Consider the following 15,837-nt stretch of genomic DNA (forward strand, 5'->3'; position numbering starts at 1 on the left):
TCACAAAGTGATTCGTAAAAGTGAAAACTCAGTATTATCTGTTTTTACGAGGCTGAAATACGACGGGGTCTTCGTCTTTCGCCAAATATATATCTAAGCTAAAAAAAATAGAGGATCTAGTAAGACGTAGTAGAATATGAAAGACAGTACAGAAGTAGGCTAAATTTCCAAATGTATTTAAAGAGTGATATTGACGGGGGTAAACATGTTATGGAAAATCACCTCATTTAAAAAATCGAAAATCACCTCATTTGACCGGTGTGTATCTGTTAAACGGAGCTCTCAGTAGAAACTGACAGCTTCCACATCATTATAACATATCAGTGTCGATATCACGGCACAACAGCGTATAGCGTGACGTTAAACAGGTTTGCGGGTAAACATTGATGTCTAAGTGAACGGTATGTTGACATATTGATACACGAGCGAACATATCAACAGCGTTTTAACAGCGATTTTGTGGTTATAAAATGATGTCTGCATGCCAAGTACTGGTTTGGAGAAATGTTGATTCAACTAATACACGGGAGTTTATAAATTCTGTCCCCGGCGGAATTTTATTAGGTTGAACGTTCGCCTGGTTTTAAGAGTTATATTGTTATCAATACACTTTTAGAGCACAGGGGTTGTTAAACTAGGATCAGTGGACCCCTTTGGGGTACGTTAACTAGCTTAAATGGGTCCAAAATGCATAATATCAAAATACTGGTGTAATATTTGAAAAATGGAATGATTTCTTTTAAATAAAAGAGTTCAATTGAAAAATGATGCTACCCTTAAATATTTAGACTTTATTTCAGTTTCATATTTGTTGGACTGAACAAAGATGTTTTAAGTGCACGTGTTTTATGACGTCCCTGGTGTAAGCGAACCAAAAAAGGGGTAGGCCTACGCGTAAAAAAGCTTTTTTGACACTGAAATAGCATTAGAAGAACAGCTTATTTGCGATTATACGTTTACTATTGTTGGACTATAATGTTTAGCACGGTGTTGAAAAGAATAAATCTTGTGATCTAAAATAAAATATGCGATAATATCAGAACGGTACTTGTGCGATACCAGCAGGGCGATACAGCAAAGTGAATATTTTCACGCACTACGATCAGATAAGTGTGGTTTATTGAAATACCTCGAGGTAACCAACACCAAGTATTAGGAAAAATCTGAGTTCGGGAGTTAAATATTTCTGCCTAATATTCAAAGACTCGAAAGCAATAAATCGCTATTTGGTTAAGTTTCGTCTTAACTGTTGTCGCCGAAGTTCGTGGTAATAAAAGGAGACACATTTACGATCAAACATTGACGTAATAGTTAAGCATACATGCAACTAATAACGACTTCCAATTTCAGTTTGACTTCCGTTATTCCTTGAAATGCTATTCGACGTCCGATGGTAGTTAGGCAAACTCAGGGAATAAGAAGAATTGAAATAAGTCTATATTTGGTTTGGAAAGTAAATCAACGTTTCAGATACAGAGAAAAGTTGTGACAGCAAATAGGCGGTTTGATTAACGGTTTCAATGCAGCGTTAAACGAATTGGTTGTAAGCGTAGCACGATTAAAAATGAGACTTTGTTTGGTCGCAAAAGTGAAAAAAGAACATAAGAAAAAACGAACTTAATCAAAACTTTAGCTCTTTAATATATTGGAACACCCTATGCTGCAAACTATAATATTTTCAACGGAATAGCATTAGATAACCGAACATGTTTTTTTTTGCATAAAAAACCCAAGTGCAAATCATGATCAAATTGTGTAAATCCAATAACGACCAGGAGTTTAAAATGATGTGGTTTGTGAAAGGGTTGTGCTCTTTTAAAGTATGTATTCGAAAACTTATTTGAGCTTTGCAATAGAGTTTGTATAAGCTGGAACCACATACCATAAGTAAATATCCGAATTGTTACCATAGATATTCCGGTAAATGAAAAGCCCCGAGTTGTTAGTTTGGTATGAATCTGTTCTGCCCATCGGCAGTAATTTTGTTTTTAACTCAGTTTTTAGAGAGTCACGATTTCGTATTCGAACGGTGTGCGTAGCTATTTCAGCAACTCACTAATAAATTTTGTAAATTTTAAAATTAAAGCCTTGCGAAATGCTACACAAACTAGGGCGAAAAAGAGAAAAATCAACTAACACAACAATATTTGTGCTGCCTTTTGCGATAATTTGTTTATTTATGTAATTTTAAAGCGCATTTCTTTCCGAAAGCAACTAACTAAAACACCCAAGAAAAAGTCACACGTGTTAGGATTAAAAAAAATCGCACGCATTTGGAAGCGGCTTCCCTGGGCAGACGTTATAAGGTTACGAGGTGTCTGTCACGATTGGCGAAGGTGCTTTTCTCCCAACTATAGACCAACACTTAGCTACGTCACGGGATGTAACGCTCGAATGACTCGGTAAATATTTTTCAATGACAAGCAGGCAAGGCCAAGGAGGTCTAAATGTTTACGAGTCTATTAAAGGCAATTTCGGTCGCAACGTTAGTAAGGTATGACACACGTTTACAACCTAATTACATCGGATCGGCCGTGGTTTTCGCGAACGCTTAAGCCAAAATTGCTGAGTATTTCGAAAACATTTGGGCGCTATTTTTTAGACAAGGATTCTCTTGTGCTTTGCCAAACAACTAAACCAATTTACCTTGTCTTTTCGGTAATGTAAGGGTGTGTTTTTAATCATGCGTTCAACACTTAACAATCATTAACTTATGAAAATAACCACCTGAACAAAATTTACCCCTTTAATTAAACTAACGGCTTAAACGTTATCCCTTTGATAAAATTAGTGGCCCAAAAGTTACCCCTATGGCAAAATTACCAGCACAAAATTTACGTCTTTGATAAAATTACCTCTCAAACGTTATCCCTTGACAAATGTACTTGCCACTTTATCTTAAGACTAACTTTGTGTCTCAAAGTGGCCTATTGAATCCTTGCGATAATTACCATATCTTACCCTATTCACTCCAATCCCCGCAACTCTGTGGTCAACAAGCCTGATAAACAGGACAATCAAAGGAGCCGAATAAAGCGACAAATCGCCGCCAAGAAAAATAATGCTGTTAAATATTCAACGGGATATAGGAAATCAAATACCAGTCTGTTGTGTCACGGGTTCTCCGAGAATGGCATCGGTCTAACGGGAGTAGAGACATTTGTTTGACAACACCTCGCCATAAAAGTGTGACGTGCGTCATCATCGTATTCTGACGTCATAAAGGTTACGCGAAAACCAAGGAGTTTGTGAACGCTATTTCCACGCGTGCTAGTAACAAACGAGTACACCGGGGTTACGTAAAACATATTTAAGGTACATAAAAATAATGTAAATCCCATGCTACAAAACAAGAACATTCTTCAAATATAATTTCGGTAAAGCTTTGAAGCTATGCTTCGACATATACAAGTTTATTTAAATGTCACCCTGCTAATGGTTTCATTAATAATTTTCTTACCTAATCTAGGACCGTATTATACTTTAAAAACAGAGGTAATGTAAGCCTTAACGGCCCGAAACGGCGTTCCGTTAAAAAAATTGTTCAAATGTTCAACAAATGTGCTTTTACAGGGCCAACCGGGCATCTCCTTGAATGTATTTAAACTGAGTTTCAGTCGCATATTCGTGCACAACATAGAAAGATAATCTCCGGTGTCCTAAGGTTACTTGTTTTACACGTCGTGTTATGACTTTGTGACGTCATCGCTGAAAATTTTTTATGCCAAAATTATTCCACTTTCTCCCTTGTTCAGAACTGAAAAGCATTTATGCGTATCCGTTGTGCTTGCAATTTAGATATTCCTTTCCAATTAAACGACTTCAATCGCAAACGAAAAAATCACCAAATGTGTCAATATTGATCTTATTCGTCTAGGGCACTGACGAAACGCGGCAATAAAAGTTTACGTGTTGTTAGAAATTACATTTCTTTACTTGTTGGTTTGGAAGCGAACCCTTGTAAGTTTACAACACCTTCTGTTGACCGACGTCTACTAATAGGTATAGGAAGCGAATGATTCGTTTGCTGACTGATTCATGTGTAAGAAATGTTGTTTCATGTGGTATTCCTGAACACTTTGACTTCAGATTTTAGGATTTTGTGTTAAGAGCAGTAATATGGGTGATGTTCAATTATGCTGTTTGTTATACGAACGCGGAACCGAGCTATTTATTTTAGAGCATAATGGTTTGAGGGTTTGACTTAGTAGGAATAACAAGCCTATACGTAGAAGAAGGTAGCATTTTGGACGTTTCGAATATTTCTTTGTTTTTTAACTTTACTGAATAATTAGAAATTATAAACGTTCAAAATGTTGCCTACTTTTATATGGGCTTCAATATTATTTGTGTTACCAATACAACACTCTATTTACGTATCTAATTTTGTAGTTGCAGCTTAAATGTGTTACCTGTTGAATAACTTGCCTCTTACTTTCAGCCACTGTTTAGCTAAAGGCAAAATGTTGAATCTGTATTGTATCTGTGCAATTCTAGTAACGATAATTGTCGCAACATCAGGCTTGAACGTGTTGAATAAAGGTAAGGAAACCAAATTGTATAATTGATTCAATTTCTTAATTGTTTTGTCGTGTTGTGTGCGCATTTTTTTGTTTTTACCCTTGTATTTTTGTTATCTATTTTACCTTACGGCATACGGTGCATTTAAAGCTAAATGCATATTTTGGCATATAACATAGAAGTTCGTCAATTCCATTGAGCTAAGCCATTCTACTTTTTCATACAAAGCCAGATACAACAAACATTTTCGATACAAAATCCTGGTTTTGCCCGTACTTAAATTCAGGATCAAGTGATTTCTCTGAGAAACTATAATTACGTTAAAAATGCAGTTAAATCGCCGGTTTCACTTTATGCACAGCATAAGTGCTCGTAATAACCCGTGTTTTATTCGCTCGCATATAGTTTTTTTAAAGGTTCGCATTTGACGCACACATATTTTACAAGAGCAATCTAAATGCGATTTCGACAAAAAATATTGGACTTTTAAAATTCGCACCAAATTAAAAATTCAAATCTCTAGCTAAAGTGTTAAACTGTCAACCAAGAAAATAACAACATTTTCACGATTTATAAATACAAAGTATAAGGCAATTTTTAAATAATGTACTTAATTTAGCCCGAAATAAAACGTAATTTGGTTCACATTGATATATGGCAACTTACGTGTATGAAATTGGCCGATTTGGCAATGACAAGAATAGAAAGAAAGTAGGCCGGACAAGAGACTAATTTATTGATAATTAAATTGCTAACAAATTAGGTCATAATAAAACATTCAATGAAAGACACACGCACATACGTGCACAACAACTGTGATCTTTTTGACCAAAGATTACGGCATTTTAAGTACACCGAAAGCCATCAACAAAATTGTCGCAAACAAATGTTAAATGTCACGGTTGATTTAAAGTGATTTTCACGATGCCAGCAGTATGAAATTAGGCAGAGCCAAATGTAAATTAAAAGAAAAGGCTTTCATCACAGCTTGTTTAACGTGGTTTGTGCAATACAGGAGCCTTTCCCAACTGCGAATATACTATCACGAATATTTGATTTAATGCTACATAGTCATGTTAGCCACATTGCATAGATGATAATTTGCGGCTTTAAACGCTATAGCCATCGGCGTTTTAGATTGTACGATTTGCAACGCAGACTATTCGATCGCATGATTCAATTAACGTTTCCTTTAGATATAACCTAATAAGGATATCGGCCCTAAACGACCCTTAAAATTTCCGAGGATTAAAATTTACATTAACGCTTTGTTATTTGCTCTAAACTGTCACGGTCAAAAACAAAAAACAAGTATCCAGTTGCATAAAATGACGCCAACCGTTTGTCTCAAGAATCTTGGGATATACATACTTAAAATCACTGCCTTCTCCCCATGTTGAAAATGTGCCATCTATGAAAATACAGTCAACTTGGTTTTTAAAACAATTAGTTTTTTTAACACAGTAATGTGACAAAAGCCAAGTTGTTTTTGACACAAGCAGCAAATCAAGATTTTAACGAGTCATTTTATAGTGGTAATTTAGAGTGTTTTAGGCCAACATTAAACAGAATTACAACACATTTTTTTCTTGTTTAGGTTCATCATTGCCGAACTGCACCGAGCAGAACAACAAAACAATCCAGGTCTACAGGGGATGGCCCTTTCGCTTCGAGTTTCCCGAATTCGCGCTCAGATCCTCGCAAATACGTGGATTAAGCAGCACTTACACGGTGAGGGCCGCTAAGTGAGAGTATACTTAAGTGTTAAGCACATTAACAAACAGAAATCGCTTTTTCGAAGTAAACGAACTAAACTATTTAAACATCGGAAAATGTCGATGCATTTCCATCAGAGAATTTTATTCCTATTAAGCTTATAAACTGCTTTCATATTAGCGGATTAAAAAAACAAATTATTATTCGTTCAGATTTTTTAACATTTCTTTTCCGATTTTGTATTTAGAATAGTCGGAAAATGACACGCATTTTAGACGTTTATTTTGGCGGTAATTCATTTTCAATTTGAAATAGGCAGTTTTTTGTACATAATGATATATCCCTTAAAAAACAACGAAAAATATTTCAGTTTCTGCGCATTTTACGAAGTAACCTGCTTTTATTTCAGTTGACGATCCTTAGTGGAACAACAGGACGAGAGATTTACAATTTCACCGGCGACTCCAGAGCTCTAAGGAAGGCTTATTACGAAACAGAGGACCTTTCTGACAGCATAGATACCGAATACGTCATAGTGGCCGGGGTAAGTCGATAGTTTATGGTCGAAATAGTTGTAAACCCGACTTCATTAAAACATGTATTCATGCGCTAGAACAGCAAATGTTAAAAATTCATGGAAGTTTTTCAAACATAAGAGACGGGCCAAAGGTCCTGGCAAAACGCAATATGCGTTTAATCGTGTGGTATTACAGTTTCCGATTCTCATTTAATAATGAAAATAAATAAACATCATTTCACGGTGACGTTGATTTGATTTTAAAGTTTATTTTAATGTATTACCGTCTTTGCATGAGAAGCTATGCTACTAACTATCGATGTTCGATTTTAATAGACCGAGTCGAAACCCCAGTTTCTACAAGTGGTAGAGTATCGGTACTCGTCCGATAGTATACTGTTATCGGTGCCGAATACTAAATTTATACACAAATTTTAGCCACGTTTCGCTACTTAATGCACTGTTGTTTTTTTTCGAAGGGCAAATTATTAAATATCAGTAGGTTACCGCTTGAGTTAATAACCAATTAAATTTCTTAAGAAAATTTAAGTCTAATTTTCTGAAAAAAAAAACGTCTATTCTTTTAAAAGTTTCGAAAATGTCAAGTATCAGACACCACTGTAGCCACTAACTATATATAAAACCGTCTATTCTTTTTACAACAGGCTGTCAACGTTAGCTTTTGCAAGATGAGCTTCGTGAGTCTCAACTTGACCAACCTTCCAAATATAACTTGCAATCAATCCCTAGCTGAGGCAAACATCAATTGGGCGCAAACATTACCTGAAGTATCAAGAACAACACCGTGCTTCTGTGAGAAAACCCCTTGATTACATTTAATACTGTTACAATATTTAAGAAAATAAGTAACACGTTTTCAGAAGAAGGAAATGCCGGTGGCCTACTTTTCTTCTTACATTGAATTTTTTGGCCTTTTTATAAAATAGTAATAATTAAAACTCATACTTTTGTTATTTTGAAACAGAAAGTTTTGCCTACAGAACAATCTTTAGTCACTATCATTCCGTATAATATATTGTATAATCAAGACATTCATATGTTATTCAGTAAACTTTAAATAGTTTAACTAACTAAAAAAAAATAATATTCAAAATACAAGACACACCGAATTTAAAAATAAAAAGCTTCCGTTATGAAAAGATTGCTTGAAGCACTATTAACACGATATTTGTCTACAGCGCGTTCTGGAAGTCACAAAGTTCGTCTGGACCAAACCAAGCACAACTACACCATCCAGTGGTTGTACAACTGCTCAGCAAATCTGCCAGATGGCGCTACAGAGAAACCCTATACCTTGGCCACAACAAAATATCTAGCGGAGTCGGTAGGTTCAACAAAAGTAGTTCCAGGTTTTTTCTTCTATTACGACAGTTGTTACCTTAGATACACATATATTGAACTAACTAGCATACTACCAATTAAATGAAAGCAAACCACTACTACAAAAACTAAACTACTGCGTTTATTATGGGAGCGTTTGACCCTGATTGACTGCGTTATCAGATAAAATCAGCCGTGAAAAAGTATAAGCGTTGTTCAGATAAGTGTGTTTGGCTACAGCCTAATATATGAATTAAAAACACGCCAATTAAACTTAAATAATAATGTTGTAAATTATCCTTATTTTATACGTTCTACAAATGGGTGAAACACAGGTAAAAATACCTATAAAAGTTGTTCTGGAAGTCATAAAATGACTATTAACGCCGTGAGTGTTTCAAGTATATCTTATTCATTTTTAACATGTGATGTTTAACTGCAACCAGCCATTAACTTCAACTTATTCATTTTTTCACGCTTTAGTAAACGCGACTTACACGTGATAAACGTTGTGAAACGGCGTTTGCTGACGTTTTAGCACAAGCTTTACCAGCACAACTGCGCCGGCAATCAAAGCCACAAAAACTTTAATTGGCTTCAAGATGTAAAAGCTGCCCAAAAACAACATTCTACTTGGGTTTGGAATTTCCGAGAAATATTGGCATATTAAGGTGGCAATTTAATTGTAGTTTGGAATGAGCCGTACTTGGCATCAGGAAAAACCCAGGAAATGCAGCGACCAAAATTGCCTTTGTATGCCTAATTGCGTTCAAAGGTTGCAAATGGTACAAAATAAAAGCGCTTACAAATGCAAAGCTTAAACAAGCTTGTATGCTGGAAGCAATTAAGTTCTTGTAATTCAAGCAATTCAAAACTGCAAAGGTCTAATTTGAATGTCATTCCCGTAAATTGTACTGCATAGTCCTACGTTATTAAACCAGTGCTGTCATGATTTTAGTAAAGTGCGCCTAAACCATTATTTTCAAACGAATCGACTTGGTTTTGGTGGTTCAAGAAAGTGTTGTAAATAAACTAAATTTAGTAAAATTTGTAGATTCACTTTGATTTTGTTTCTTAATACAGTTAGCATACACATGTTGTTTTGTGAAGTACAATGTAATAAGTTGCTCGAGGTGGAAAAAGTCAACCACAAATTTTTTATTTATGTTATTTTTTAAGATTTATTTTTAAACTTTAAAGACTTGATTTGACTTGCTAGAATATAATATATAACCGTTACTGCTTAGGAGTCATATCAAAAAAATCAGTTTTTTTCTCGCATCAAACTAAAATGAATAAGAGAACGTGTAAAACTTTTGAGCAAACACTTCACTTAGGCCGAACGTAAACCTCATAGTACCTTGCTTCTTGTTCAAAAATAAAACGTTATTTACACGGAAATTGTTTCTTTTTCTGTAGCTTTACATTCCGAGAGTGGGACGGCAACATGCGGGAGTGTACACGTGTGCGGTGACGTACAATGGAATGACTCAATACGTCACAAACGTAGCAAAGTGCATCAAAAGTAAGCAGAAATATCATGTTCTTCGATTAAGGCGTATTTCAGAACTAATAATTGCGAATTTAATTATGATTTGGGTTGAAATAAGGTTATTTAGACTTTTGTGGTTAATCTTGCAAACTCAATAGTTTATTAGTTAAACATCTTGCTTTTATTTGATTTTATTAATTGAATTCACCTTGAAACATGTTTTCCGTTAGTCAGCAATGCAAATGTGATAATGTTTGTTTACAGTCAAAGACGCCACAGAAAAGCCGGAGATAAAATGCACCAAGAAAGTTTATTTGGTGAAGGGACTCGGCCAAAATGTGACCATCAATTGCTCTGTATTGACCGGATATGGACTTGTGTCCACTCTCAGCTCCGCAATGTGGAATAAGGTAAAATGCGAAACGAGCAAAACACGTCGAACTGCTAGTTCGGAGTTAAAGAATAACAGATGACCAGACTATAGTTACCAATTGGTTTTGGAACACAATGCATGGAACAATTCCACAATACCAAAGCCATATTAATAAGAAAACAAATCGACATGAAAAATCTACATCAAAATACCATAAAACATACCTGGTTAAAAATCTCGGATAAATTTGAACATAATAAAACGTAAACAGAACACTATTCATTACAAAATCTGGTGGTGACAAAATTGAGGTGGTTTACTAAGCTTTTCGTTTCATTGTTTCTATCTTACACACATTCTCTTATTGTTTTAGACTGACAACGATCGCTTCGAGTGCTATTCATTACTTCCTGGTCACAGAAACGCAGAAGGAAATACAACGCACTATTGCTCGAGGTAAGCGTGCTTTTGCAAGGCTGCAAAATTATAGCCTTTTGTATAGCAATTAATTAGTCATATATTGGGAAGGTTTACGAGGGGGTGCTTTGTTATTGTTTCACGAAGAGCTTTGCCCCAGCAGTTAACCAAATCACTGTTCTGCAAAACCTCAGTTTTACTCTAATATACTGCGACGAGCGATTAATTCAGGGATAAATACTAAAAATAACAAAATTAAGCTATTTAAAAAAATATATCGTTATCTAATAAGGTTTTGTGTTTTTAATTTGGTGTTTTTTTGTGATATATTGCAAGTTCAAAATGTGGGTAAATATATTTCAGGAATGAACTCTTGCTAAAGCTTAAATTTTAGAAGCTCGTTCTAAAAGTTTAATTAAATTTTACATCTGTGGTTTCAGAACGTCTTTCACCAATTCTATAAACGTAAACAATTACGGAAATTAAACCGCCGAAATTTTCAGCCTTTGTGACAAGAAAACTCATTTCAGACGTTAACCCACGGAATGTTAACCTTAAGCTTGTATATTGTTAGAGAGGACCGCAACCCGAAGTCCAGTTGCTTCAAGCGACCTCCAACTCAAGAACAACTACGACCTCTTGCCGCCTACTCCATTGTACAACTCTACCTCACGTGAGTTCAGCTTTGGTGGTTGCCTATCTAGTTCTTTTTTGTGTGCTTATGTCGGATGGCAACTTTTGTGAGTGTGTTTTCGTTATTGAGCGATCATGATTTAATGTTTACCTCATCTGGGTAAGATACAAGACGAAACGAAAACGGGACAAAATTGCGATATCGTTGCCTATCCGATACCAAATTAGTAAAGGAATCAGCAATACAACCTTGAAATGTAATTTTTTCAAATATTACTACATTAATAACTAAACGTCAACAAACTATGGCCTAACAGCCTTGAAGCAATACCTTTGAATATTCCCAATTTATTCTCACTTACTTGTTTGGGCAATGACGTAATTCGGTATCGGATCAAGATACTTTTTGTCCAAAACATTGGGTGTCCAGTATAGAACATCCCTATGCAATTTAGTATTTTAAAGTTGCGAATTAAAAGTGAGAGAACCGTTTAAACTAGTCTAACCTGCTTTGTGTGATTTACAGAAACATTCGGGATAATGACCTGGGCTTGTACACTCTGCAAGTTGTGTCGGCCAGCAACGTGCGGGTTTTCTACCACGTCAGGGTGGAGCTGGATCAAACGGAGCCCCTTAGGGGTAACGCCCTTGCCCTGGGGGTGGGTCTAGGGGTCTTGGGGGCTTTTATCCTCGTGTTCGCCACCCTGGGCTTTTTCTGCAGCTTCTACATTGGAGTTTTGTGGAAAAGATACTTCGCGCCGTTCGAATGTGGTAAGTACAGCCTTTGTATAACGAGCAATCGTACCTATATAACTGAAAACACTTGTACACAACGTGCTGAATATTCTTTACGTTGTGTTTACGAATGTTTCAGTTGCTGAATACGTTTTTTAGTTGAGGCAACCCGGTGTTCTAATGATCTCTGCCTTTAATTAACCACTGCGAATTCCGAATTGCCGGATCCACTTACAAACAAAGACTTGTTTGTTTCAAGTTTATTATTTTTTTGGTTGTAACTACGAAATATTCTAAACAACACAATATTAGGGCCTTTACCTTAACATATTTTCGCGATGAGCTTCGGTAAAAAGAATCTTAAGCGAAAACAAAATCGTAAAACAAATGTACAGCGTGATCTTTGCTCCCTTCGGTCATTTTTCTGTTCAAGTTACATTGACCTAAGCTTTAACTTACTGTACACTGTACGGCTCAAACCAAGGAACATAGGCTGGTAGAAGGCCAAACTGTGTTTTAACAATATGGCGTCATCGGAGTGGCAAAAGAAAGTAATTAAAACGATATCATGACAGCTGTAAGCTTTTTAACAGTTTTTCGTTTAACTAAATTAAACCTATAAATATTTGGGTAAAAAACGTCAACACTGCGCTGGTTTCGTTCTAGATGACAGGAGATTTGGCGCGTTTTTGTCGTACCATTATTCGAAGGAGATCGACACGTTCGCACAACGTCAGGTGGGAGAGGTGTGTGAAGCGGTGCGTGACCAACTGGAAAGCTCGGGTTTCTCGGTCTACGATGAGTACAGGGACGGAAATGCGGGATGTAAGTGCGCAGGGGTCGAAAGTTTCGTATTTTGATGGCGTGTTTAAGCTTTTTTTGATGGCGCGTTTAAGTGCGAATATTTAAAGAGTAACACTGTTTGGTGCTTACTACACCGTTGGCTGTTTTCTCCCATGAGGATTAAATTATTAAGTTTTGCGGTTTATTTGGGTTGTAACTGTATTTGTAAAACAACGCGAGAACAAAGTCAATTTAAAAAGCAACCCCCTAACAAAAAATACGACATACAAAATAACTATATGTTAAGTTTTACCCATATTCAATGTTAAATTTGTGGCTGTTATTAAAGTAGAATATAATGTTCATTGCATAAGGTTTGAACTTTCCTAAACCTACCAACTTTTTGTTAGTTTAATCCCGGCATTATAAATACAAAAAGAATTTACGCACAAAGCAGTTTAAAAAGCCGACTTTATTTAAAACTTGGTTTGTCTTAATTATTCCAGATCGCGCAGAAAGTTCCACTGCAATCATGGGGAATTCCCACCGGATTTTGGTGGTTCTTACCCCGGATTACGTTCGAGACAACTGGAGCGTTTTTCAACTACAACAGGTTAGTTTCTAATCGCTAGATGGCGGTACAAAAAACTTTAAATCACTAAATACGACATTCGCTAATGCTTATGGTGGAATTTCTGCTTGTAATGAAAGGGTTTGTTTTTTTTAGGATAAATCATATAGCGTTTTTCACTCCATGAAAAGCGTGATTACTCCATGACAAATCTAACCTCTCAAAATATTAATCTCTGTCTAACATTTGATGATGTAGGCCAGGGGCGTACAACTGTTTATCGCAACGGGCTATAATGTATAATTATGATGGTGCTGCGGGCCAGACAATCGAACAACATTTACAGTTTTTATTAAAAAACCGTGAAATATTAATATATATTCAAAACACTGCACCCATAAAGTAAGATCATGTCACTGAATCATTACCAGCAGAACAAGGCAGTTTTACTACAATGCACACTATGACGTAATAATGAAGGTTCCGTCAGTGTGACGTAATACAAATTGAAAAATGCTAACGATTCCGTTACAAAAATAACTTTTTAAACAGTGAAAAGTATAAAAAATCAATGCGCTACTTGACGGAGTCTGTGCGGGCCCCGTAAAAAAGTAGCGCGGGCCGTATGTTGCACGCCTCTGGTGTAGGCTAATGGTTGCAGACTGCAAAATTTAACAATCCTAAGTTGTTAATGCTACCGTCTTCTGCATTGGATTCAATATTCTTATACGTCCATCTCAAAGTCTTGGGTTTATTCCAAACGTTAACAAAATGCTACTTACTTCATTATGGTCTTTGACATTTTTACTATACGTCTAACTATAACCTCCAACCATTATGCTCCAAACTTGAGTAGTTTCATTGTGTTGTAGCTGTATATACCATTTAACTATACGTCTATAGAATATGGCAAAACATAAAGTTAAACCAAGTTTTTCATAATTCTAATCCAACTCTTTGGAGTAAACTTGTCTTACTAAACGTGGATAAATTTTAGCAAAACCTTGAACTAACCTTACGTTAGGTGGACAACGTTTTTAATATTAAAATAATTCAAATTTAAACTTACTTTTTGCAGGGTTTCAAAAAGATGATCGACTCCGGTTCAAAGATGATCTTTATCCTTACTCCAGGGATGAGGGAATACATTGTACAGCAGTCAGCACAAGACAGCACCTACACAATGATACGCAGAGCGATTAGGGTAAGATATTTTAAGGCATGAAATAAAGCACAATCTGACGCCAGGCGCCAATCTTACGTCATTACTTCCTAAAAAGAAAATAGTTTTTCCAAATTCTTTTATTAAAACTTGGCCCCTTGTATTAGTTTTAATTTCAGTCCCTCGAAAGGTAAACAAATATGAATTAGGTGGCATTTTGAGTTACAAAAAAAAAAAAACTGCTGGGAATTTCTATCGTTATTTTTACATTATGCCTGTTAAATGCGCGTTATTCAAAGTATTAAACTAACAAATAATATAACTTGGGGACACCAGACTTAACTTGCATGACTTGTAAAAATAGAGTACAGTAAGTTAATGGGTTTTGTTTTCAAATGGACACTAAAGGACCAGTTGAAACATAAATCATAAAGGCGAAATGCATTGGAGCATAATGATGGTTATATAATGGTTGGAGCTTGCAGTAAGACGTAGTAATAATATCAAAGCCCATACAGAAGTAGGTTGCATTTTATATGTTTCGAATAACTCTTGATTCATTTTCCTTGAAATTTCATAGAATTTTTTTTATAGAAATATTTTCATAGAAATGAATAAAGAGATGTTCGAAACGTTAAGATAATAACTATACTTTTGTATGTGGTTTGATATTCTTACTACGACAAAAGTCATTGTTTGACGATATATAATGACAATATTCATAACGAATTACTTTCATTGGGGGAACTATATACATTAAAACAGTCTCTTTTCCACAGACCAACCACGTAATCTCATGGCCATGCGAGGATCTATGTTGCCCGCGAAGGTTCAGTCTGGAGTTGGAGCGGTGTATGCCAAAGCTTGACAACAGCAGTAGCAGTGCTAGTGGCAAGTCTAGTCGCTCTTCGTCCAATTTTGATGTCGGTTATCATCCAGCAACTGTAGACCGTGTGCTCAGCACAACTACAACGACCACGGAGATCGGATCAGGTATGAAAAGTTTATTTTCGTAACAGTTTTTCTGCCTTTCTGTACCAAAAGCGAATAACTCTTTTTAGTTTAGCAGTTTTAAATTGTCCGTCATTCAAATAGTCCAACATAGCCTAATTTTTTTAATACGGCATTGAAATTTACTACATTTAAATGATTTTCAAGTGGTCAAACAACTGACTCAATACCTCGCTGGCTGATTTTTGGTTAAACTGTTGTGCTTCGCAAGCGTATTAAAACTTTAGAATGTTTATTGTCCAGATTATGTGTTTTGTTCGAGGTCAAGGTGTTGTTGAAAAACATACTAAGCTCATACAATTGAGTTGACTTTTAGGTTGCAAATTGGAAATCTGAAGGCTAAGGGTTTTCATTTAATAAAAAAAGTCTGGTTTAAATTTTAGAGTTTCAAATTTCCCCGCAAACTTCAATTGTACATCTTGCTTTATTGCAGAATTCCAGTTTGTGTTCAGCAGGGTTATAAAATATACGCCTTTCAACTTGTTACATAACTCCTCTTTTTCAGATGTCTTCTCCTTTACAAATGAAGTATGAAGACTTTTTTAGAAGTATGAAGACTTTTCGA

The 15,837-nt window shown here is 35.7% G+C and overlaps 1 protein-coding gene across 1 annotated transcript; it reads left to right on the forward strand.

Moving 5' to 3' along the window:
* The first annotated feature begins 3,945 nt into the window (after window positions 1-3,945).
* LOC146135244 (uncharacterized) lies at window positions 3,946-15,577 on the forward strand. The gene is made up of 14 exons (XM_083395459.1): window positions 3,946-4,542; window positions 6,119-6,252; window positions 6,647-6,781; window positions 7,420-7,567; window positions 7,954-8,099; window positions 9,515-9,620; window positions 9,852-9,997; window positions 10,334-10,416; window positions 10,952-11,050; window positions 11,537-11,781; window positions 12,412-12,570; window positions 13,035-13,141; window positions 14,178-14,303; window positions 15,041-15,577. The coding sequence occupies exons 1-14, from the start codon at window positions 4,404-4,406 to the stop codon at window positions 15,275-15,277; spliced, it is 2,010 nt and encodes a 669-aa protein (XP_083251585.1). The 5' UTR covers window positions 3,946-4,403; the 3' UTR covers window positions 15,278-15,577.
* Window positions 15,578-15,837: the final 260 nt, after the last annotated feature.

This window comes from Ascidiella aspersa, chromosome 8 (genome assembly GCF_963924565.1).
Source record: "Ascidiella aspersa chromosome 8, kaAscAspe10.2, whole genome shotgun sequence".
In the NCBI taxonomy this organism is placed as follows: domain Eukaryota; kingdom Metazoa; phylum Chordata; class Ascidiacea; order Phlebobranchia; family Ascidiidae; genus Ascidiella; species Ascidiella aspersa.